The following is a 26,211-nucleotide window of genomic DNA, read 5'->3' on the forward strand; positions in this document are numbered from 1 at the left end:
TTGTAGGCCACAGTCTCTGTTGCAACCACTCAGCCATGACAAGACAGATGCTAAATAAAGAATAAATATGATTATGTTCCAATAAAATTTTACTTATGGACAATGAAATCTGAATTTCATATAATTTTCACACGGCATGAAATACCATTTTAAAAAGTTTTTTTTAACAACAATTTAAAAGTATAAAAGTATTCTTAGCTCATGGGTCATACAGAAACATAGTTTGCCAACCCCTGATTAGATGGCAGGTCTGAAAAAAGGTATGCTATGCTGAACCTCCATTTCTTTACAAGGCAGTTAAAAAATCATGATTCCCACATGTGACAAAGCAATTACAATTTAAAACCAACTTGTGGAAAGAAATGAACTGATACTCAAAAGCCAAAAGTTTTTAGCCTCATTAACTTTGGTACCCTAAGAGGTAAAAGTATCCATGACTATCACAAATGAAAACAAAAGGAAAGGTCACTGAAATATATCACCGAGGTAGGAAATCTATGAAAAATATAATACTATATCACATGATATTTCTCAAAGGTCTGATTTAATTTCCTTTAAACCTTGTTTAATAGATCTCTGTTGCTAAAAAAAAAAAAGCTACTTATGACACTGAATCGTTCAAGTTCTGCTTCACTGATTCTTACATCAATATTTAATATACTGTTTACCAGTTCTGATCAGCACTTTCAGCAGAAATTACTGATGTGCAAGCAAATCTTAAAAGGGGCAGCTCTCCAGAGAACTCATTTTGTTAAGTTTTTATTGTCTGAATATTTACAATGATGGATGAAGACTTTTCAATCTGATAAACATCAGTGTGCTCTGTTTCACCAGGGGGTAGTTTCACTTCCTTGGACATGAAGACTTGTTCAAAGGTAATGAAACAGGAAAACACTTTCCCCTTTTTGCTACTTATGGATGTGGCAGAAATGTTTGCAGAGGTAGCTCAGTTATTCCTTAGTTTTTCCTTTTTTATGTTTGGTCTCAATCTTTCTGGGAGGATGATAAAGAAGTCATGGCTGGGAGTGGGTAGCAGTGAGGTTTCAATGTACTTGGTTGTTCCCTTCTTTAGCTTTGTCCCAGGACTGATTATTCTGCACACATGTTCAAGGTTAACTTTATTTGATCACACTCCTAAAGTTGGTTGCCTTTAGGGTGGGGGCATTTGAACACTGTGTCGGGGTCTCTGGATTTGGAGATATCCAAGCCAAGGCCATCTGTTCTTGGTCAGCCATATAAGGGAAAACCCGATTACCTACCAGTCCATGATAGTTACAAACCTGCTTTATTCTCTTTCCTTATAGGGCATTACTCTAGATTTTGATTTGTTTCCACATTTCATAGCTCTCCAAAAGAGAAATAAAAAATCATGAAATTTGAAAATCGGGATAGTTCTCAAGGTACCAAGAAAGTTTGTCCCATAGTTTGTTCCCTAGATCAAGTCTTGCTATAGCCACATAATCTACCTTTTTAACACCCAAAGAAATCCTATAGAAGAAATTCATAAATTGGTCATGGTATTTTTATTGATAATTTGCTCTGTGCCATCTGGAAACATACAGGATGTGCTTTCTGAAGCACATTTCCAACATGTAAAAATATGACCATTTCCCAAGTACTGCCCACTGCCAAATCCTAAAGGAAATTTCTAAGTTTTCTCCTTTGGAATTAATCATTCTAACATTTCATACTGCAATTTCCTGAAAGTAATCTATTGCCAGTGTTCTGAATGAAGAGTCCAGTCTCCTTCCTTCTGTCCGTTTTTCTTTGGAAAGTTTCTCAGCATATCAGTAAAAACTGTGCTTCCAGTTGAATCTACCCTAGGTCATACCAGAGCTGCCATGAACTTGAAACTGTCATCACTGTGCACTTCAGCAAGATGCACTACTGTCATGTTTTATCCTGACTAAGAGAAACTTCAGGCATCCAACTCTATACTTACAACGAGCCTTTGAGCAGATGACCACTCAGCTTTTACACATGACTGTACCTTTTAATCTAGCTCTGATCAACGATTGCTGCTCCATTGCATTTATGTGAACTTTTAAGTTTTGCACACAACTTTCTAGGAGTCTTTGTAAAAAGTCTCTCTCACTGACATCACCGACCACAACACTTGCTTCTAGCACGTGTCTTGGTGCACAGGGACAGTTTGCAGAGGTGTGTACTAAGGCTCACTGTGGACCATGATCACACTTCTTTACACCTTTCTAACCTAAAACCTGTGACAAAGCTTCTGGCTACAATCATTTCACTTGCCATTACATGGAACTGACAAGTTCTACTCATTACTTTGATCTTTCTAAATCCTACAAATGATGACTGCTTTTCCATTTCTCCAGGACCTTCATGTCCTGGAGCTAGGACATCTCCAGAAGGAAGTTCTATACGTTTCCTTTTCATCACATTTCTTGCATTGCATTCATCAAAGTTAAAGAGCAAGACCATATCTAAAAGGTACCCAAGGCTCCATAGCTCAGGGGTTAGAGCACTGGTCTTGTAAAAGGTACCCAAATCAAGGAGGACCACTTTGCAGCATGTAAAATTTCTCATGGCACTCTAAGGCAAATGTAAACATTAAAAACTATAAAGACATAAACACCATGACACAGATTTCAATCCACTTTCATGAAATCCAACTCCATAACCTCTCTATACTCATATCCCAAACTCATACGTTCGCTGTCCCCTTGGCTGGGCAGCTGCAGTGCGGGTGGTTTACCTAGCCTGCCACTTGCTCCATAGGACGATCTCCTCAGCTCCTGCCAGCAGCTCCCCGTAGCAGAAAAGCAGAGGCTTTTCTTTTCTTTTTTTAATTTTTTATTATTTATTTATTTATTTATTTTTTGGGGAGGCTTTTCAAATGTATGTATTTTTTAACCTTTATAGTATTTTTCCTTTCACTTACAAGAATGGCTTCAGTATTGACTTATTTGTTACCCCTTATTTTCCATTTTTCTTGCAGGTTCTCATTTGCTACTGATTCAGTTAATCTGAAAATTTCCTGCTGGTATAACTACTCAGGATATTGGATGTTTGAAATTTTTGTGCTTAACTGAGGCCTGTTTATTTTTTTCACCCTGTAAGAGCTTTTGAAGGGTCACCCACAAGTTTTCTTATGTGTTCTTATCATAGACATTTTTCTAAGCTTTACGTATTCTTCGTAACCATTATGGACCAAGATATTCCACTGAGTGTTTAAACTGCTTTTGATTTTTTCCTATTATAAATCCCATGGCAATCAACATTCCCATAAAAGGGAAAGAACCACGGCTGTCTCAGTGCAGCTCCAAAGGGATACAGAGGCTACAAGTCAGTGCACTCAGGCTCCAAGCAAGCCCTAGGCAGCAGGGCCCCTAGTGTGAGCGTTCTCAGCCTGCTACTCACATACGCCCGTGTTCTGTCCTCCTGCCTGTCCTGTGGTTCTCGAGTCAGGAGTTGGATTGTTAGTAATGAGAGCTGTGTTCAGATGAGAACAGATAAGGCAGGGAAAACAACAAAGACTTTCCTGGTATTATGCTCAGAATTTAAGTGCTCTTACCTTTGGAGAAGGATCTTTTAACGTAAGAGTCATCAGGGACACTGACTGAGGGCTTCCAAGCTCAGGTGTATCAGGAACAAAGGCTGACCAGTAGCCATAAAGAACTTTTTTTTCTATTGATTTTATAGTAGAAAGAAAACAAGCTAATGCTCCTTGGCGAACTTTGGCTTGGTAAGACCTATCCAAGAGAAGGAAGAAAAAAAGTCTTTAAAAAATACAAACATGAAATTCTATTTATTCCAGCCAACTCACATGATGCACTGAGAAACTCAACATTCTGAATAAACCCAAAAGTAAATATGCCAACGTGATAGTTGAAAAAATATCAACTTTGAAAAATTTTCAAAATGCAATCAAAACATGCTAAAGCAATTTGTTTACATAACAAGTTAATACAGTAAACAATATAAAACACAACTAGACAGAAAATAAGAGGGCAACAGCTTGGCATCAGGAATAGTGAGTATGTGCCAGGCACTGTGCTGAGGCTGGCAGACATAAAGCCCGCCCTGCCCCCAAGGAGCCTGCGAGGGGCAGAGACAGATGGACAGTTAAAGAGATAACTGCAGGGCATTTTGATCGATGCTAAGATGGAGATACATCAAAGGGTCACAAAGAAGGCACCAAAGCCAGAACTGGGGAGCAGGGGTGCTAGTAAGAAAAGGCTTCTCAGAGGACATGATTGCTGAGCTCATACCAAAGTGGAGTAGTGGTTAATAAGAAGGCACACAAAGTGGAAGAAAATTCCAGGCAGAGGAACAACATGTACAAAGGCAGATGAAGGGGACAAGGCAGATGTAGAGTGACACAAAGCCCAGCATAAATGAATCTTCAAATTAAATCTTGTGTAGCAGTCAGGTTTTTAAGCAAAGTTATTAACTTATGTGCACCTGAGATTATAAGGCGTAACAACATAACAAAATACTACTACCTCATTTTACTCTGCATGCCTCCTTCAGCATCCGAATAGTCAGACTCACTACTGCTGACCTTTTTCCAACTGGCAGAACGGAAGGGGGTGGAGACTCGGTCTCTTCCTGCCATGCTGCTTCCCTCTACAGGCAAACTTCGGACTCCCAGGGAGGAGGAGCAGGGAGTGCTCCCCTCACACAGGTTCTCTTTGCCTGAGCCAGTGATGGGGACTGCTTCTCTTTCACCACTGGATTCTTCCTCTTCCTCTTCTTGATGGATTTTCCTTGATTTTACTTTTGATTTCTTCTTTTTATTCTGATTTTAGGAGCAAATGAAAACATACATATGAGAGCTATTGGTACTTTCTCACTTGATAATTACTAAATATGTCCCCAACATGTAGTCTGAAGAAAGAAGAAAAGAGGAGAGGAGAAAAAAATGGCACTTACTTAATACTCTGTGTGTCAGGTGCTGTGCTAAGTGCTTACACACACCCTACTGGACTACAGGAAACAAGGCATGACGTATGTACAACAAAGCCATACTGGTAGCCTGGGTTTAAATTCTACCTCTGTGACTGTGGGCAAATCATTTCACCTTCCACTTAGCTTGAAGTTCCTGATCTGTGAGTATAAGGCTAATGCCACTTTCCTTGCACAGTTGTGAAAGCATTCAGCAGCAACAGATTTCAAGTCTATAGAAAATGACTAGAGTGACAATTTTCTCAGTTCTTCCAGATAAGACCCATAGCTAGCACCACTCTAGATGTAGAAGAGAGATGTTAATCCACTATATACAATGCACGGTTTAGGTTACTGAGGCTTTGTAGATAGTAAGTAAGAGCCAGTTTCTTTCTTTTCTCCTGCTTCCTTTCTGACATCCAAATATCTTTGGAATCTAGGCCTCCCTCTGCATTCTCAAGGTCCCCTGAATTTAAGAAAGGAAGGTCCTCATCACTTCTATTTTGTATTATTAACATGGCCCCAGACTCACACCTTTTACTTGCTACCACAGTGATGTTTCCTAGATGTGTATCTGATCATATCACTCCCCTATATAAGAGTCTTCATCTCTGCCACCTGTAAGATAAAAACTAACTCCTTAGCATACTATAAAAGACCCTTATGATTTGGCCTCTGCTACCTACTTGTCCCAGCCTTCTCCTGCACGCACCTGACACTCTAGACTACTGGTTAACAAATAGGCTGCACACATGCTCATCCTCTATGCCTAGGCACCTTCTGTTTCCTCTGGCGGAAAAAAATAACCAATACTTTCCTTCCTTTTTGTACTCTACTCATTCTTTAAAAAAAAAAAAAAAAGTTTATTTATTTATTTTGAGAGAGAGAGACAGAGAGAGCAAGCGGGGGAGGGACAAAGACAGAGGGAGAGAGAAAATCCCAAGTAGGCTCTGAGTTTCTCCCCTAAACTCCTAAAAACAGAATCTATATCCTTAATGTTTAGCATAATGTCTGGGATGTAGCAAGTATTCAGTAAATGTTGAGTAACTCAATGAGTAGAAGAATTTCAAATTATAAACATTTTATAAGTAATACCGGATACACGTCCAGATATAATACAGTGGCCCATATATCTGTATGCTCTAGGTTCTCCAATGGAAACATGAGGGAGATGGCAACTATATGGACAGGCTGGGAAACCTGGCAGTTGTAACAGAGACCTACAATATTTACCAATTAGCCTTTTGTAGAAAAAGTGGGTTGACCTGTGGTCTCGAGCATTTGGGGAACGAGGATGTGCGGCTTCAGGCGTAAAGTGAATGTCCGCTGCTATAGCTCTTACACTGCCTAGACCTCTTAGAAATATAAGATGCTCTAACCAGTGTTTTCAGCAGTCTGATGAATTTACATTTACTATGCTAAAAACCCAAAACTGAAATCAAATTTAAGGTCAGCCTTTGGCGCAAGTAGGGATGCAAATCACAGAAAATATATATAACAGGCAATTAAAAACAATCCACAACTTCGTGCTAAGTAAACACAAGCATACCACAGTTGGTCGAGAAGTGCTGGATTCGGATTGCTGCGGTTTGACAGGTGGCCGCCCGTCATACTGAGGAAGCGGAGTGGGGTATAACACCGTGGGCAGCTCTATGTTTAGTCCCGGGAGTCCATGAAACATAGATTTCTGATGATGATGATGATGAAGGAAGCGCACACACAAAAACAAATCATAAAACAGAATCATTTGCCATGTTCTGAATCACATCGATGAACCAATTAATGTCTAGAATCTTATTGAAGAAATTCAAAGGGACAGAAAATTGGTATCTTGAAGGTTTAGGGCTTACAGAAGAGTTTAATCCCATTTGGGTGGATCTGGTCTGGTCAGATGAGTTTAAGTTTGATTTTACTTTATTTACTTACCATTTTTATTAAGTTTAAAAATTTATCCAACCTGTTTTATCCGATTATTTTATCTATGATTTTTTTAAACAATCTATCATTTTTATTTCACTTATCCATGTCCACATCTAGCTGTCTATATGGGAGATGGGACAGGGAAAGATTTAAAGTTTTAGTCAGGATCAAGGTAAGTTAAAAATGGCTTTGACCCGAGGCCACTTCCTGGCTGACCTGAAAGGTGGGTCCCCAGAGAGGAACCTTCCCACCGACCAGCAGGCTCAGAAACGAAAGGAGGCAGCCTACTAATTGCCATCTGACTGGCCTGTCTACTTATGTGGGCCAAGAGCCAAAGAGAAGCCCTGGTTCCTCTTTCAAGTACAAACAGGTTTAAGAGGATCTACAATTAAATTGTCTACAGATCATAAGCTATTCCCTTCCTAAGTGAAGATTCATACGTCAAGTTTTAGAATTTTGATGAATTTAAAGCACAGCTTACTGTTTTCAGTTCTTAATTTGACATATCCGTACATATGAACATTTGAACGATCTCCTAATATATACTGCCAAAAAGCTAGCTTTAGAGAAATGACATAAAGTGGTCCCTATGCCTGGGGTCTGAGTAGGAAAGACACTCATCGCGATGAGCACTTACCTTTAGCACAGCCAGAAGAGCTCCAAGTTCCTCGGTCTGTGTCAGCTTCATCTTACCCCCATTGAGAAGAGACTGTATACCTTTCAATGCATTTTGTAACAACTGGGGGAGAAAAGAGGCCAAGTTAAAAGGTACAGAAAATTTGGTTATCCAGGGGTCGGCCTCCTAGCACCACCTAGGATGAAGAAGTCTTTCAATGATGAAAAAAATCATGCAACAGGGGAAAAGAAAGAAGATCTAGAGGAGAGATGTGATGAACTACTAATTATTTTCCAGAAGAACAGAGTGTTCTCACTGAAAAGAGTGGTCTTACTGTACATGTTTATAAGCTAGCATGTACAAATGGTGAGCAAGGAGGAAAAAAAAAACAGGAGGTGTGTAGTGGGAAGGAGGTGACAGGGATGGAAAAGTGGCAGCAGAGATTGGAAGCGGGGAATCTCTATGATACAGCAGCCTCACTAGTTATTAAAGTCAAAGGAATGTATGTGGGAACAGGTTTCTAGAGGGCAATTCTGATCAAGATCGATCTTTTGACTCAGCATTCTCATTAAGAAAGAGTCCTTGGGTGCCTGGCTGGCTTAGTTGGTAGAGCATCCAACTCTTGATCTCAGGATTGTGAGTTCAAGCCTCATGTTGGCTGTAGAGATCACGTAAATAAATAAAACTTAAAAAAAAAAGATACTGTCCTTAAAAAACACTCCCCACACAGAGAGGATGTGGAACATAGCCTTTTTCTGAAATAGTGGAAACACTGAAGAAACTTCAATGTCCATCTGTTATGACAATCATTATGTAAGAAGCTAGCCCTCTGCTACATGGCAAACTCAATCATAATAACAGGAAGCATCTGCCAAGCACTTTAAATGATATATTTCATATACCGCTCATGTAACTGTATCATTCGTCCCATTTGAGAGAAAAAGTACATGGAGACTCAAGAAGTTAAGTAACTTGCCCAATGTCTCCCAGCTACAGCAGTTAGAAATGCATGAGGTACACTAATAGGTACCGAAAAGATGCCCAAGAAATATTAACTTTAAAAAGGAGATACAGTGGTAAAAAACAGCATATTTAATATGATCCCACTGAAAAATTATAAAATATAGTCATTTATATACAGAAAAAGATGTCTAGGGGCATGTAGAACAAATTGTTCCAGGTGGTTATATCTGAACAGGGAACTATAGGGAACTTTCACTACCTCAGATCTGTAAGTTTTGAAATGTGTCACTCTCTCTGAATTTAAAGCATGTTAACAAATTGCCATATCTGCATCAGAGTTTTTAAAAAGAAGTAATACTGCAGATATTGTTGAAATCTACTCCTTTCCCTTCCATCTAAATGACTGTTACTAGTCTGAAACTGTATTGCTTTTCTTCAAAAATCTAGAACCACAAAACAAACAGAAACTGTTTTGTAATTTAAACCTGAAAGATATGATTTCCATCTTTGCAGGTTATAAATATCTCACTTATGCCTTTATCTCCAGACAAAACTGATTCAGCAACCAAATTATATTCTTTAGTCACAACTTCTGTTCGACTACTGCTTCTAGACACATCTGTAACATTCACAAGATTAGTGGTAGCCCCACCTACCATGCAAAACGTGATATCATCCATATCAGATGATTTTGGAGACTGTAAAGTGGTCAAGAAAGCCTGGAAGCAGATATTTGGGTAGGGTTCCTCCAAGTATGGCTGTCCTGGTACACTAAAACACATACAGAGAAAGTAACTCAAACTCAGTCTCCTTTGAAATGGGGCTTGCAAAAGAATAAGAATTAAAAATAGCAGTAATACAGACTAGTGGAGTTGGAATGTACCTTCAGATGAAACTGTATTAAGGAAGACTGTGCACTTCGGGTAAGTAACTACGGCTGTGGAACAGCACATGGCTGGAATGAATACCAAGAAGGAAGAGGGGTTTCCACAGGGAAAAGTTACAGAAGTTTGTAGTGGAAGAAGTATGGAGAAAGAAATCTTTTTTTAGCTCTACTTTTCAATGTGTAGAGGGAAACAATGCACACAGGTCTTGTCTGGCTAGAATCACACAGCTGAGCCCGACTCCTCCCCACTGGACAGCACCACAATGGGGAGATAAGATACATCGGTTCAAGTCTGTGCTCCTCAGTTTCCATTGCACAAATCTACAATTTGGTGGATGGGATTGGTTCCATTTTATTCGAAGAAATTGGCTTCGATAGAGGCCTCAACAAAGCTTAAATTCATGACTATATCCTTCTAGAAGACTTAATATGGTTAGAATTTGTATCAACAGAAAACAAAACCTTGACATATTGCGTATGTACTGCTCTTTCCCTATTTTAGGGAGAAGATCCTAGTCTATTTTTTCCTTTACTTTACCTTTTTAAACAAATACCACTAAAATAAACAATATACGATGATCTTATTAGCAAGGAACATGGGAAACACAAAGTAGGTTATTTTTCTAAGTTGGCTCTGGCTTCAGACACAAGAGGCCCTGTCTCATCACAGCCAGGAGATGTGGCCGGACTCACATACCTGAGACACAAGTTTGCCATGCAGTGCACTGCAGCTCTCCTAGCTTCAGGGTCAGGCTGAGCCGAGTCACTCAACTTCATCAAAATCCCGTTCTTGCCGAGCAAGTCTGGGAGGTACTAGAACAAAATAACAGCTAACGTGCGTCAGAAAAGGCTTCTTGGAAAATTATTACTCTTTAGGTGGGTGTCATTTTTTTTAACTAATGGGCGGTTAAGTCCCAAAAGACTAGCTGCTAGCTAAATCTTTTAGCAGCTAAATCTTTCAGATGGGCATGCAAAGATGTGCCCTGAAACACCAGTAGCGATCATCACTCTCAGCCCAGGTAGCTGCTGAAGCTCTTCAGTCTTGGGTGCACACTGAAGGATGACGATAACAATAGCGGTTCATGTTTAGCGAGTGCCAAGCACTTTACAAGGACTGTCTCACCTCATCCTCAAAGGATCTACCGTATACATGAAGAAATGAGATTCAGGGTGGTTGAGTAAGGGTCGACCAAGGTCACACATCTCATTAATGACAGGATGGAAACCTGAGCACGAGTCTATTGGTTCAGAGCCTGTGTTCCTAACCTTTCGAAGAAAGGCAGAACACAGTTTAAACTACCTTTTGACATTTTGAGCCATTGCAGTAAACCAGAGCTGCCAGGGCTTGGAGAATCTCCATGTGTGTCCAGGAACTACACTGCTGAATAGCAGAAATAGTATATGCCAACAGGAAATCCAGGTTTTGTTCATCAACAATCACCTATGAATACAGGAAAAAATATGCATCATCTAACTTGTAAGAAAAAATACTTTTATCTTTTTCAGACATGTATGCTCATCTGAACCAGGCTATGAAAGAAAGGGCACATGTGTCCATCTTTTTGGTGTCAGAAAGATCAGCTTTAAAGGCCTTGAACGTCTGATCAAGACAGGGCCTTCTCCTTGTCCCAGGGCCTTGCTCACTTCCTCCCCTTTACTCCCTCCACTCAAAATAGAGCCTGGCAAAGTCCCTGCAGCTTTTCCTGGAGCCAACCAGATACTGGTAGCTGTAAATACACAGATACGTAAGACTCAAGCCACTGAAATGGCCTTCTCTACATCATAAATGCTCAACAAACACACTATGAATATAAATGCCTGCTAAATAGCTACTATGTCTCACTATGATGTGGAGCATACAATGGGAAGAGACTGCATATACTTGTCATCAAGTTTATAATCGTGTTGGGACAAAGGAGGCTAATCGAAGTATCAATTAATGAATAACTGAGATAAACTGTCATCAAAAGCTAGAAAGTTGATTAAGGGCTGTAGGTACCATCTGTGATCAGGAACTTTTCCAATTGCCAGTGCTACAAAGGTAATACATCTGAGAACAGTAAACCTTCAGAAGCTATGGTACCAGTGTGAAAAATTCTGAACTTGAAAACAGCCTCATTTCATTTAGGACGTCACAGGTAGCAGACACTGCTTACCTATCAGCACTCATCTCCTCTCTCCTGCTGGCAGAGTATTGATTTTATTTGGGTACTCACCTCTTGCACATGGGACCTGAGGGTAAATCCTAATTAGCTAAGATACTGGTTCTTTACCAGGGGAAATCTTATTTCCCAAGGAAATGGGAATGTCTGTAGACAGTTTTGACTGTCACAATCAGAGGGATGCTATTGCCTTCTAAGGTAGAAGCCAAGGATGCTGCTAAAATCCTACAATGCACAGGAGAGCCACCCTACAACTAAGAATCATCCAATCCAAAATGTCAGTAAGTGTCGAGATTGGGAAACCCTGATATAAAAGTTGAGCTGCACAGTGTAATCATCTAGGGAGCTTAAGCCCTGCAGTTGATTCTAATGTGCAGTCAAGGTTAACCCCTGGTTTCAGTCACCCATGGTAATACTATTCCCTTGATCAGACCTAGGTCTCCCCAGCCAGATATGAGGGGAGGTCTGATGGAGAGTGAGGGGACAACATGCTTCATTCTATTTTTTTAAATTTTTTTTAATGTTTATTTATTTTTGACAGAGATAGAGACAGAGCATGAAGGCAGAGGGGCAGAGAGAGAGGGAGACACAGAATCTGAAGCAGGCTCCAGGCTCCGAGCTGTCAGCACAAAGCCTGATGCAGGGCTCGAACTCACGGACCGTGAGATCATGACCTGAGCTGAAGTCGGACACTCAACCGACTGAGCCACCCAGGCGCCCCAACATGCCTCATTCTTTTTTTTTTTTTTAATTGTTTTTAACATTTATTTTTGAGACAGAGAGAGACAGAGCATGAATCGGGGAGGGTCAGAGAGAGAGGGAGGCACAGAATCTGAAGCAGGCCCTGGGCTCTGAGCTGTCAACACAGAGCCCGACGCGGGGCTTGAACTCACAGACTGTGAGATCATGACCCGAGCTGAAATCGGACGCTCAACCGACTGAGCCACCCAGGCGCCCCGACAACATGCCTCATTCTTACAGAGACACAAAATAAATCATTTTTTTGCTTCTGCTGGGGGTTATTTATTTATTTCACATGGAATGCCTGGAATTGAGGCAGCCATCTTGACTAGGAGAGATGCTAGCTGAGGACAGCCCATACACCGATAGCAGAATGGAAAAATGTCAGGAAGTTTCTCATAAAGTGCCCCTGGAGTGCCTCTCTTGGGGGTTGTGGTATGATATAATTTAAAAAAAAATTTGTTTTTAAGCTGTTCTAGGTTGACTTTTCTGTTTCTTGCAGCCAAAAGCAGCCAAAAGGTTACATAGTGCTAATTGTAAATTTTGTGCTAACTACATTCACATCCTCATGTGGCATCTTATGGTAACAGCCTCAATGTCTGAACTGTTCCTAAAAAGATATGAGATTTATTTAGCAAACTGAAAACATTCTGGAGAAAGGAGAGCTACAGCACGGACCTTGTTATAAATAACAAGGGTCTTTCTATCTTTTAAAAAAAAAAAATTTTTTTTTAATGTTTATTTATTTTTGAGACAGGGAGAGACAGAGCATGAACAGGGGAGGGTCAGAGAGAGAGGGAGACCCAGAATCTGAAACAGGCTCCAGGCTCTGAGCTGTCAGCACAGAGCCCGACGCGGGGCTTGAACTCACGGACCGTGAGATTATGACCTGAGCCGAAGCCGGATGCCTAACCGACTGAGCCACCCAGGCGCCCCAAGGGTCTTTCTATCTAGTGTCCTCTTGCTCCCAAGCTACTTATGTTTATGAAGATCAAAAGCGGACCACAAAAATGGGAAAGGGGAAAACATATTGGTAGGAAAGGAGTAGTAGATTGTTTCAACTTATTCTTAGATATATCTTGGTCAAATACATCTTCCATGAAAAATTCTAAGACTCAATGATATTGCTTTCTTGAACCAAACAGAAAGGGGTAACTCTAATGGACAAATTTCTAGAATTGCGCAGAATAATTTTTTTGGTCAGAATTATATTTAATATCATCCCTAGTAAGGAAGTGCTTCTTCTAATTTCTCAAAAGATCAGCCCATTGCACCTAGCACAAATGTAGCATTTCAAAGGTACTTATTTAGTTCATGATAAATTCTAAAGTTATGCACATGATTACCTGTAATCTGTTAAGTAAATGGTGGATAAGTTGAGACACTTTGCTGACAAGATGATTCTGATTAAGAGGCACCAGTCGGCAAGCTTGGACAAGAAGAGCACTGACATCCTACCAAAAAAACAAAAAAAACAAAAAAACAGAAAACAATGAAAGGTGATATACCTATTTATTAGTCAAGTAAAGAAGCAACCCCTGCCCCCCAAACACAGCCAAACAGAAAAATGAAAGGCAATGTTCACACTCAAAATGAGGAAAGATGAAATGTGAGGCAGGAAGTAGGAAGAAAATTAAATGATAGCACAGAAGTAGGATGTGCTAAAAAGAAGGAAAAGACACAATATGGTTTTTGTCAGTCTAAAAACTCCAGAGTCTCTACATATGTAGAGAGTGCAATGAAATAGCCAAAGAGAGGCTTCCAGAATATAAAAACACACACCGAAGTTAAAAATACCAAAAAGTAAGCAAACAGACACATGAAAAGATGCTCAACAACACTTACCATCAGGGAAATGCAAACCAAAACTACAATGAGATATCACGTCACACCTGTCAGAATGGTTAAAATAAAAAACACCAGAAACAACAGGTGTTGGCAAGGATATGAAGGAAAAGGAACCCTCATGCACTGTTGGTGGGAATGCAAACTGGTGCAGCCACTGTGGACAACAGTATGGAGGCTCTTCAGAAATTTAAAAATAGAACTACCCTAAGATCCAGCAACTGCACTACTGGGTATTTACCCAAAGGATACAAAAACACTAATTCAAAGGGATACATGCACCCCTATGTTTACAGCAGCGTTATTTACAATAGCCAAAGTATGAAAGCAGCCCATGTCCATCAACAGATGAATGGATAAAGAAGATGTGGTGTATACACACACACACACACACACACACACACACACACACACAATGGAATATTACTCAGCCATAAAAAAGAATGAAATCTTGCCATTTGCAATGACCTGGATGGATGGAGCTACAGAGTATAATGCTAAGCAAAATAATAGAAAGACAAATATCATATGATTTCACTCATCTGTGGAATTGAAGAAACAAAACAAACAAGCAAAGGGGGAAAAAAAGAGAGAGACAAACCAAGAAACAGATTCTTAACTATAGAGAACAGACTAATGGTTACCAGAAGGGAGGTGGGTAGGGAGGGATGGGTGAAATAGGTGATGGGAATTAAGGAGCGTACTTGTTATGATGAGCACTGGGTGATATACGGAATTGTTGAATCACTATATTGTACACCTGAAACTAATACAACACTGTATATTAACATACTGGAATTAATTTTTTTAATTAAAAAATAAAACTCATTCATTCCCATCTTGAAAAAGAAAACAGAAAGCAAGCAAACCATATTTTCAAGGCCACTGGGAAAATCAGGAGTGACACGTGTATAAGTTTAATGTAAAATTAGGTAATTCTAAAAAAAAAAAAAAGCGGGGAATCTATTTGCAAATCACACCATTCATTCCTCTATAGACGTTTACTGAATTAAAAGTCTGGAGCACCTATTATGTGTTAGATCTTTGGAATCCAAAGGTGAACAAACATATTCGTGAACTTCAAAGAGCTCATTATCTAGAAATACTCACAAAACATTAAAAAATTAAATGTTGAAAGAATTAAGTACAAACTCTATGGGGAAATGGTAATTAAGGAGGTCTTACAGAGGTGATTTTTAAGCATAACCTGGAATGATCTGAAGGATGACTTAAAAATCTGCCAGACATACAAAGCAACGAAAGACGCCGCAAGCAAAGGGAATGGAGTGTGCAAAACCTGGAACACCAGTAGGTGTGAAACACTAGTAGAAGCTTGTGGAAGAGCAGGTTTTAAATGACTGCACACAGGGCACAAAAGAAGGGATGGGAGACTGGAAAAGCACATATTTTTGACGTAAAAATATCAAATTATACCAATAGAGCAAAAGTTCCCGAGTCCTCCCCGAATTCCACTCCACTCCCTAGTGATACACACTATTCTGTTGTTGTCAACTCTTCCATTTGTTGTTGTGAACGCTTTACATCTATAAATATACACAGCCTGTTAAACAGGCTCCTCACCCTATACTGGTGTCACACTGCATGCATGAACTCTTCTGTAACTTGCTCTGATCACTTACAGTATGTAGTGAAGATCATCCCAAATCAGAGCTTTGCTTTCTAGTCAGATTTTTTTCCCACAAAAGAAAAGAGCACTCTAGCAGCAAAGCAAAGAATGGTATGGAGAAGGGCTGGACTGGAGGCAGAAGTTTAAGGAGAGTTCAGGAAAAAGTCATCTTGCCTGAAGGCTTAAGGCACTGGCAATGGAACACAGAAAAGGAGATGAGAAACATTTATGAAATAGAGTCTGAAGAATCCAGAGTGGATAGATCCGGGAGGAGGGAAAGGGAAAGCACCAGTGTTTGTGCCAGTGCGATTTGGCAGACTGTTCATGTTTCCCTGAGTGGGGGGAGGGGACGGGTTGGGGATACAGTGGTCTCTGCCGAGATAATGTAACTCATTTTTAAGAACTGTCAGGTTTGAGGTGCCTCTGAGCACCGTAGGCAGTGGTATGACTGGGTCAAGAGTTCTAGGAGTTCATTAAGTAGTCTCCAAGGCCCGATGTGTGTGAATATTATTATTATTCAGAGTCACAGTACTTCTAAAGAGGAGGCAAACAGGGAAAAGCTAGCACGGAGGAACAGAAAATGGCAGGGACCATGTGACAGACTTAGGCTCCAATTCTAGCGCTGCCGTTCGCCAGCAATATGACACTGGACCTTTACGTGCCTCCGTATTTTTAACAGTAAAACAGACCTAATATTACCGACGTTGTAAGATTCCTAGAACCGTGCGCGGTATATAGTACGTGACGGTCCGAGTTCCATTACTTAGTAAATGGTAACAGTGAATTTTATATACAAAGTGTTTTTGTATGCAGAGAGTGGAGCGGAGGCGAGGGGCGGACCAAATGACACCTGCGGTGTTACCAGAGCAGAAGTCATCAGTGGCGTTTTGAAAGATGCCGAGTTTGCCAAGCACTGCGGGGTCTTCCAGACAGAGGAGGGCAGAGACTGCCACAGTCGGAGGGAGCAAGCATGCCTGGAACTAAGTAATGCGAAGCGGTGCCGAGAGAAGCCAGGAGAGGCCAGGAGAGGCCGGCGGGAGCTGCCAGCCCGGGTCTCTGAGGGTGGGGCCGGGGCGAGCAGGCGTGGCCCGAGTCATCCCGACCCAGCAGGCCGCCTACCTCCGGGGCCACGCAGCCGACCTCGCCGTAGTTCTCAGAGATGAGCTGGTCGAAGAGCAGGTGGATCTCGGTGCGGGAGGAGCTGCTGTCGTCAGGACGGAGGGCGCAGAGCCTGGCCGATAAGCAGCGGAACCCACTGCCCTGCTCGGGCGGTGGCTCTCGTGGAACGTCTCGCGCCTGCCCACCCGGCAGCGACTCGGCCACTTGCATCGCCGCCATCTTTCCCACGTAGGACCACAGGGAAATACTTCCGGGGCATTCCCGGCTCCGGGCGCCAGCTCCGGAAATAACTTCTTTAGACCAGAGCTGGCGTTCCTAGACGTTGGGATCTGCTTGCACTGCTGTGCGAATGGGTTTCAGAAACGGCTTGGAGGCTTTACTTGCCGCCTACTTCGCTTTGAGCCCTGACTGAAGTTGAGACTTTATTTGTCCTCCTAGAAAGTTTGTTCCTGGGCATGGCTGACATGCCTATTTAGTACTAGCGTTTCAAATTCGGACTGGAGTTGGGGAGGGGCCGTTGTAGATGGCAATGGCAGAAACTGCTAGGTCTGCGACATCTTGGGCTCTTACCTTTTTTCCCAGGCACAAAACCACCCTGCATAAAGGATATAGTAACCAGTATTCCTTGCAGCTAGCTGTGCATCCTTTTGTGAATCTTGAGGCACTTCACCACACGAGAAAAGTAATTTGGAAGTTCAAACTCAAGCCATGTGAAATATAACCTGCCCGAGGGTGACCTAGTTGAGATTGGACACCCCAAGATTTCCTGTAACCTTAAAAGCAAGAAACTGGAAAAGAAAATAGCGATTTTAAATGCTATAAACAGTTTTTAGCCACCCAAGAAGTGAAGGCATGAAATTTACATTTGGTCATCTCAAGCCTTTTGAGTTATGCAAATGTAAAACAAATTATCATCAATGGTTCTTAGGGAAAACCTTGAAGGCACCTGAATATACATGTTTTATCTTGAGACAAACACTTCTGTTTAGCAATGGCAGTTAGGGCATGCTTTAGAAGAGCTAGTTTTCTAAAGACTTTGGGCTTTTGGGGGAGGAATATTTTTTGTTTGACTTTAGATTTCATTATGCTTGTATATTATTGCTTATTCTTGAGATGTATGTATGTGTATGTTATGTATGTGTATTTGTGATGTTCAAGCACTTGCTCAGAGAAGATCAGGAGCTGAGGCTGAGTCACAGATGTCTTAGTCTGAGTTCTTCCAAAGCAGAGCCTTAGATGAGGTTGTTATATGAATGATTTATTCAGGAATGAACAGGGAAGAAAGGGGAATCAATATGCACATGGGCTATTGAATTAACCATTGCAAGGGGTGGTATTTGCTCAATCCCCAAGATTTTCTGAGAAGCTTTATGGAATGCTGTCAGAACCCCCTTCCTGAGGAATGGAAGATGGAAGCATATATCTGCCAGCCTTTGAATTCTGTTGTCAAGCATTGCCCCACCAAGCATCAGTTCTCCAGTGCTTTTCATTTGAGCATGCATCAGTGGGTGGTGGCTCTTGTGGGAGTTTCTAGATGCACAGAGAAGCCCTGAGGCAAAAGTGAGAGGTGGAGGGTACTGGGGTACAGTCCAAGGTAAGGCTCTAACAAGAGCCTTAACTTGTGCTAAGCTAGTAGATGCCTGATAGAAGCTGGTTGCTATAGCAATGATTAGACTAAGAATAAGAGTGTAAGGCCAAGAGTATTCAAAGCAGTGCACAAGAGATATCCAATATACTGGGCTAGAAGGATGTGAGACCTGATCATCATCACAGTGGAGGTGGTGTGATAGAGACTGGAAAGGATCAGGGTTTGGTGTGGCTCATCTTAGGTTGCAACCTGAGTGGCCCACGCATACTGTTATTCAAGACTGAATGACCCAGATATTGTATACTGATACCAGTCTGTTGAGTTCTGATGGAATGTACCCTAGCAGATGGCAATGTGGTTTCTCCAAGGAAATGAACATTCCTACACTTTGCTGATCACCAACTGAAGAAACATATCAAGCTTTCAGGGAGGACTTGAAGGCCCACTTCATTGGCTTGTGTTTAGATGATAACCCCCAAACTGTGGAATTCATAGCTTGGCAAAAATCTCTCCCAAGAAAATCTCCTCACATATCCTTATTCCTCCTCACTCTCAATCTTTTTTAATCCTACAGTGGCATTGGGACTTTAAGGGATGCCTAGCATATTCATAGCTATTTCCTTTTGTAAGTTCTGCATAAAGTGGTCTGGAGCCTTACTCTGGAATATCACCTCTTTCATATTTTGGAACTGTCAAGACTTCATTTTTATTACCTCATTAGAGTGTGGATCATCCTAACTAAAGTAGGCTTTACCTTGCCCTCTTCTTGTAATTCACATCCTTGTTTATTTCCTTCAAAACCTTTACCATAATGTGTAGTTATTTGTTTACTTGGTTTTATCTGTTTCCTCTTCTAGAATGTGAGCTTTGTGAAAGCACACATCCCATCTGTCTGGTTCACTATTGTTCACTGTCTGCATCATCTATCGCTGTTCATCAATGCTAGCACAGCAACTGCATCATGGAAGACACTCACCAATACTTGCTGACAGAATTAGTGGATTCACTATTTATTCGGAGCCCCCAATTTGCCATTTGTTACTTGTTGTGAAAATCAAATGGGATCTTTGTGAAAATACTTTGTAAACTATAAAGTTCTATAAATCTTAGCATCCAAATGAGGGAGACACTGTTACTTCCCCCTTTTTATAGATAAGAAAAGTTTAAATGGCTTAAAAAAAGAAAGTATAAAGAGTTTAAATGATTTGTCAAGGGCCACACAGGCAGTAAGTTGCCAAAATCAGACTACAACCCAGGCCAGTTGTGATTGTGAAGACCAGAGACAAGAAACTATAAGTCTGTTTTTACCCATGTTTTGTAATGGGGAAAACCAGAAGAGAGAGGCTGGTCCTAAGAATTGAGATCAACTAGGATAGGCTAGGAAGGAGGATTGGCCTTGGCTTCTCTTCTAGAATCTTAGAAAATTAGGACTAAGGGCCATCAGCCCATCTATTTGGTAATAATCATAACAATCATAGTCAACATTTATTGAATGTTTTCTGTGTCAGGCACTATGCCAAGCATGCCAAGCACTTTACATGAACTAACTTCTTTTATCCTTGTAGCTCTAGGAAGTATATATTGATAATCAGATCAGAAAACTAAAGCACAGAAAGATTAGGACACTTGCTGAAGGTCACACAGTTGTGTGGTGGAACTGGGTTTGGAATTCAGAATCAGAGCTCCTAACTACAATGCTATAATGCATAGGCCCTGGAGCTTGAAATGAGATTAGCGATAAGGTCCTGACACTTATCTGCTATATGAGTTTGAGTAAATTACTTAATCTCTCCAAACCTCAGCCCCCTTATATGTAAAATGGTAGTGGTAATAAGCAGTCACAAGGTGGTTGGTTGTAAGGATAAATTAGATGATTCCTGTGGAGACTATAACACAGTGGCATACCAAGTCCTGAGCAAATGTTTCCCCCACCTAATCATCACCCCTAACCAAATAACTCAAGCAGTGTGGGTACTTTTAACAATGATGATTTATTGAAAGAAGTGACTCTTTTTCCTTCCCCACCACATGTAATCTCCATCCACAGGTCCCCATTTTCATCTGTCTTCCAGGGCAAGGAGTTCCAGTCACATCTTTGAAGATAGGAAGTGATGAGAAATTATTAGAGAAGGATGACCCTTAAGATAAATCTTCATCTGAAAAATGGACAAAAAAAATTATGCATGAGACCTGCTGTTTTTGTGACCTAGGGTCGCAGACTGCAATTGAGAGGTGACAGTTCCCAGTTCTGGGAATCAATAAGCACCTGAAAAGAGCGAGCAAGGCTAAAAGCATCCCAAGGATTGTGGGTGGATTTGACAAATAGTAACTTCTGAACACAAATGGCTTACTTCTGAAGTTTATGTTGATTCTGTTGTGTTAGTTATTACGTTAGTTAATAAATACAACCTAATTTATAATCGACTGAATCATGGTAGCTTTCCATTATGCATTTTTTTTCATTTGATGGCTACTAAAAATATCACATGAGGACCCTGAAATTTTTCTACAGGAAAGGGGTTCTCATGGGCTAATCTGGCAATGTGCATCAGAGGTTTAAAATGAACATACTCTCAGTCAGCATGGCCAAAATGAACAAATCAGGAGACTATAGATGCTGGCGAGGATGTGGAGAAACGGGAACCCTCTTGCACTGTTGGTGGGAATGCAAATTGGTGCAGCCACTCTGGAAAACAGTGTGGAGGTTCCTCAAAAAATTAAAAATAGACCTACCCTATGACCCAGCAATAGCACTGCTAGGAATTTATCCAAGGGATACAGGAGTGCTGATGCATAGGGGCACTTGTACCCCAATGTTTATAGCAGCACTCTCAACAATAGCCAAATTATGGAAAGAGCCTAAATGTCCAACTGATGAATGGATAAAGAAATTGTGGTTTATATACACAATGGAGTACTACGTGGCAATGAGAAAGAATGAAATATGGCCTTTTGTAGCAACATGGATGGAACTGGAGAGTGTGATGCTAAGTGAAATAAGCCATACAGAGAAAGACAGATATCATATTGTTTCACACTTATGTGGATCCCAAGAAACTTAACAGAAACCCATGGGGGAGGGGAAGGAAAAAAAAAGAGGTTAGAGTGGGAGAGAGCCAAAGCATAAGAGACTGTTAAAAACTGAGAACAAACTGAGGGTTGATGGGGGGTGGGAGGGAGGGGAGGGTGGGTGATGGGTATTGAGGAGGGCACCTTTGGGATGAGCACTGGGTGTTGTATGGAAACTAATTTGACAATAAACTTCATATATTGAAAAATAAATAAATAAAATGAACATACTCTTGGGCCATAAATTCTAATTCTTAGAATTTATCCCAAGGAAGTTAATAAGGGCGTGTATACCAATTTAGTATTCATTACAACTGTATTAATAAAATAAATAATAAACATATCAAGTGTGTATTAATGGGGGTTACTAAGTATATGAACATATATGATGAACTTTTTTATAAGGCTGTTAAAGGTATAACAGCCTTATGCCTGTTGACGATGGTATAGAAACATTGGTATTGTTAAAAGTTGTATTAGAAAATAGCTATTTTCTAAGTGAAATAATTAAGAAATCAAAATAGACACAAATTATCTCATTTCAATATATATATAATATATACATATATTAATATATATAACATGTACATATATATATATATAATATATATGTATGTATATTATGTATTTGCATGTGTGTGTTTAAAATATGCACCAAAGTATTAAGCAGATATCATTTGGGGATGGGGCATAATGTGACTGATTTTAATGTTCTTTTTGTTCAAATAAATAGTCTGATTTCTCTTCTGGATATATTGGGTAATGAAATTATTTTAAAGGTTTGGAAGCTACCATCCTGTGATGGATGCTTCTTTTTCTTGAGAAGGGTGTAAAGAGGGAGAGGCCACAGAATGATAGTCTTCTGTTCCACCCAGCTCTGGAAAGTCCCACCAGAGCCAGCCTCCTTAGGTTGGGCAAGGTTTGAGGAAGCAGGGAACGGCCTGATGTTTTCACCTGTCCTTAGGCTGGAACACAGACGTGGCCACATCCATTGCTGGCACAGCGTTCATCTGGATCACAATCCCAGTCACCACTGCATTCCTCAATGCAGCTACCTATGTTAGAACAGACCACCTTGGTTTAAGCCCAGGTATCAGAGAGGACAGCCCTTGACTGAAGCGGCTAGTTCCACTTTCTTCTTTCAATTCAATAAATATGGAATTTTTAAATAATTACAGAATAATACTCTTTAACATCTTATATATTTCAGTTAAAGACAATACATTCACATAATCACAATAAAGTAAGGCCTACTTTAAAGAAGAGAATCACTGTATTTGCAGAAGGGAAGTGCAAAGAAGCCCACTCAAATGTCCTCACTTCCCTACTTTGCAGGGAAAAGGGCAGAAAAGAGGAGACTCACATTAAGCAAATGCCATCCAGGGTGCCTTGCTGTCACCCTGCGCAGTGAATCTGATTAACCTCATTTAATAAGTGTGGTGACTGGTGTGCACAGAGGTGAATTGCCCACCTCTGTAGGTACAGAAATGGAATTGAACCTAGACCAGCCTGGCCCCTAGGCCAAGCTCCCTCTTCCGTCCCACATAGTGAAACAGACTCTGAGATGAAGTGCACATTGCCAAATGTCAAGGAGTCACTCCTGACCTGAGTGGAGGCCCCCTAGGTTCCCAGAGCCTCACAGTTAGTCTTTGAGAACCAATGAAATAGGTCCAAGAAGCCAGTTAAGACCCCACAGGAACTTCTAGCTAAATGTACGCAGAGCTCTGGACGAATGTGTGCTGTGCTTTTGCTTCTACTCAGGGGTTTCTCTACCTGATTCTGTGTCTGGACTTCTCTGGGCTCTTGTTTCCTCATATGTAAAATGGAGCTCTTAGATCTAGCAGGGGAAATGAAGTTCATTCTCCAGTGTCAAGTCTGATCAACAGAGATGACTACCTAATGCTGCGTTGAGAAGGCTGGGACATCTTGTCCAGGCTCAACAAGAAAAGAATCCTGTGATGACTAGCAATGTTTAAGAGTATAAGAAGGGAGCCTGGTGGGATGTCTATAATATACTTGCAGACCTCAGAGAAAGTCAGTACGATCCCTCCCTGCTTCTGTTTGCTGTTGTTGATATATGGTGAGATGGTTGAAGACTTTGCCCCACTCCTTAAATCTGTTGATCTTTGCTATGTATGAAGCATAGAGCTAAGTTATTCAGAAAATATAAAGATTTAAGGGGTGCCTGGGTGGCTCAGTGGGTTGGTTGAGCATCCAACTTTGGCTCAGGTCATGATCTCGTGGTTTGAGTTTGGGCCCTGCGTTGGGCTCTGTGCTGACAGCTCAGAGCCTGGAACCTGTTTCAGATTCTGTGTCTCCCTCTTTCTCTGCTTCTCCCCACCTCATGCTCCCTCTCTTTCTCTCTCTCTCTCTCTCTGTCTCTCTCTCAAAAATAAACATTAAAAAAAAACAGTTAAAAGAAAAGATGTCAGGTAGAGTCACTATCTTAAAGCAGCTTAGAATCTAACAACAGAGATAAGACTTGTGTTTAAAGTACTAACAACAGGGTGCCTGGGTGGCTCAGTCAGTTAAGTGCCCAACTTTGGTTCATGGGTTCGAGCCCCACATTGGGCTGTGCTGTCAGCACAGAGCCTACTTTGGATCCCCTGTCCCTCTCTCTCTCTGCCCCTCCCCACTCTCTTTCTCTCAAAAATAAGCAAATATTAAAATATTTTTAAAAAACGAAGTACTAAAAACAAAGCAGTATGTGACAGGTGTCCTGGGAGAGGTATATCCAAAGGAAAAGGGGCTCAGAGGAGGGAGAACATTATTTCCAGTTAGATTAGCCACAAAAGGTGAGTCTTGAAGTACAGGAATCTTTTTAAGGCAGACTTGATGGGGCGGGGGTGGGGGGGGGCGGTGGTGGTGTTAGAGTCTTGTGAGAAGAGAAAAGAATTACTAGCAAAAGTTCACAAGGGGAAATGCAGGCATGTGAGGCATCCAGGGCACAAAGTTTAAGGAACCACTTGCACAACCTGAGAGTGAACGTCTCCTTCAATATTGCACTCTAGGCGTCTCCTCTCCTCACTGCTCGGCCTGGAATGCAAGGAATACAGGAGGACTGGCAAATGTGAGGCTGGAGAAGTACACGGGAGCAGCTGGGAGTCAAGCAGGACAAACAGCCAGGGGATAAAGTTGCTGGGGTCAGATCTTGAGGACCTGATGAGTTTGGATTCCATTTGGTAGGCCAAGGGAGGGATATGACTGCAGTTTGCTTACAAAGATTATTCTGGTGTGAGGGCATAGAATGGACCAGGATTCAGTGAGCAAGCAAACCTCAGAGGGGAAAGAGGGTCAGGGGGTGCGGTCAGGAAACTTGGGCACTGGCCCAAGCATGGGGTAGTCAGGGCTGGAAGTGCTGTGTGGCAATGGGGAGGGGAAAGGAAGGAACACATGCAAGAAACAATTTCAAAGAATGGACAGTATTTGGCAACTGGTTTAATGGAGGGGGGAGGAGGACAGCAAAGAAGAGAGGGGAGTAAGCGAGAACCCAGGAATATTTAGGGAGAAGCAGGAGCCACAGTGAAGAGAATCCAAGAGAGAAGAAAGTTTGTGGATTGGCAGGGCAGCAAACCATGTCAGATGCAGAGGTTACAGGCTTTTACTGCCGAGGAGCATCAAGAGATTTGCCAGCAGATCCTGGGAGCAAAGTTTCTGGAGACTGATGAGGACAGAAAGGGTGACAGTCAGTCTTCAGGGTGTGAAGGAATGAGTTGTGGGGAAGTAGGGGCAGAGAGTTAAGATGGCTCCTTTGAGAATGTTGGTGGTAAAGGGAAAAGTAGAGATCAAGATGATTTGTGTGTAATGTGACTAAGACAATGTGTTCTCTAGTGATCTGATTTATTTGTTGCAAAAGGCCAAGAAACCCATGGGGAGAGAGATGCTGGGGGAGATGGAAGAGATGATGGGGCAGCAAAAAGGGAAGAGTGGAGAGTCCGGATGAAGGGATGACCTGAGGAAAGGAGGGGGAAGGGTGGAAGCAGAGGGAGAGAGGTTTATGCGGTCAAGATGGCTCCTTGACTAGAACATCTTTCCTTTTCTCCTTTCTTCCCTCCTCCCCCTGCACACACCGGTCCCTGCTGGCCCACTTTCCAGCTCCCTCATTCAGAGAACAGGGCTGTCTTCTGCCTGGACTCACCCAACAATTTCAGTGGCCTCACCGCAGCCTGGAGCTCCTGCACCTCCAAGCTGAGGGTGATGAGCATCACCAGGAGGAGGAAGCCCCCCACCTTCATGTTGCTGTAGAAAGTCTTTGGCAGAAAGGCAGCGAGGCAGAGAATGGCTGAAATTTATACTCTTCCACCCCCACCCCCGAATTAGAATGCAAGGTCAGGGGTGGGACTAGGGAGGTGAGAGCCTTAAGCCCTGCCCAGAAACTACTTCTGAAGAACTCACACCAGTAGGTATCCTGGGTAACTCCTCCTTGTTGCCTAGGCAAGTCTCTGACCCAAAGGAACACCCTCCTCTGGCAGACAAGAGTCTCCTGAAGCAGGTAAGCTATGAGTGACAGAGAAAGGGGTGGAGTGGGATGGGGGGTGGGCCCTGGCCTTTATTATGTACTTTATCCACTCATTCCTTTTTTTTTTTTAAACACAAAGAAACATCTCCTCTGGGCCAGACACATGCCAGGCATGGAATACATCCCTGTAGAAATCACAATCTAGGAACTAGGTGTTAGCAAGGGCGCAACCCCTTCTTTGACATCTCCCCTGTCTGCTCTGGGCCTAGGGCCTTTGGTATTGAGGACAGGGAGAGTCAGAA

The 26,211-nt window shown here is 41.7% G+C and overlaps 1 protein-coding gene and 1 long non-coding RNA gene across 3 annotated transcripts in view; both read right to left on the bottom strand.

The window, feature by feature from the left end:
* Positions 1-17,072, bottom strand: part of HEATR6 (HEAT repeat containing 6) — a 34,435-nt gene extending 17,363 nt beyond the window's left edge. Inside the window, exons 1-9 of one of the 2 annotated variants that reach the window (XM_049636576.1) lie at positions 16,794-17,066; positions 13,549-13,656; positions 10,600-10,740; positions 9,997-10,112; positions 9,070-9,184; positions 7,472-7,573; positions 6,464-6,601; positions 4,473-4,768; positions 3,542-3,719 (exon numbers count right to left, since the gene is read on the bottom strand). In XM_049636576.1, the coding sequence (XP_049492533.1) occupies positions 3,542-3,719; positions 4,473-4,768; positions 6,464-6,601; positions 7,472-7,573; positions 9,070-9,184; positions 9,997-10,112; positions 10,600-10,740; positions 13,549-13,656; positions 16,794-17,012 (1,413 nt within the window). In that variant the 5' untranslated portion in view covers positions 17,013-17,066. Of the gene's footprint in view, positions 1-3,541; positions 3,720-4,472; positions 4,769-6,463; positions 6,602-7,471; positions 7,574-9,069; positions 9,185-9,996; positions 10,113-10,599; positions 10,741-13,548; positions 13,657-16,793 lie in introns of both variants that reach the window. The other variant, XM_049636577.1, reaches the window with a different exon arrangement.
* Positions 17,073-20,358: 3,286 nt separating this feature from the next.
* On the bottom strand, positions 20,359-25,732 carry LOC125926781 (uncharacterized). Its single transcript, XR_007459168.1, has 3 exons — positions 25,589-25,732; positions 22,405-22,505; positions 20,359-20,537 (listed from the first exon to the last, which is right to left on the bottom strand). It is a non-coding gene; the product is annotated as an uncharacterized LOC125926781 (long non-coding RNA).
* Positions 25,733-26,211: the final 479 nt, after the last annotated feature.

Source organism: Panthera uncia, chromosome E1, assembly GCF_023721935.1.
Source record: "Panthera uncia isolate 11264 chromosome E1, Puncia_PCG_1.0, whole genome shotgun sequence".
NCBI classification, from domain to species: Eukaryota; Metazoa; Chordata; class Mammalia; order Carnivora; family Felidae; genus Panthera; species Panthera uncia.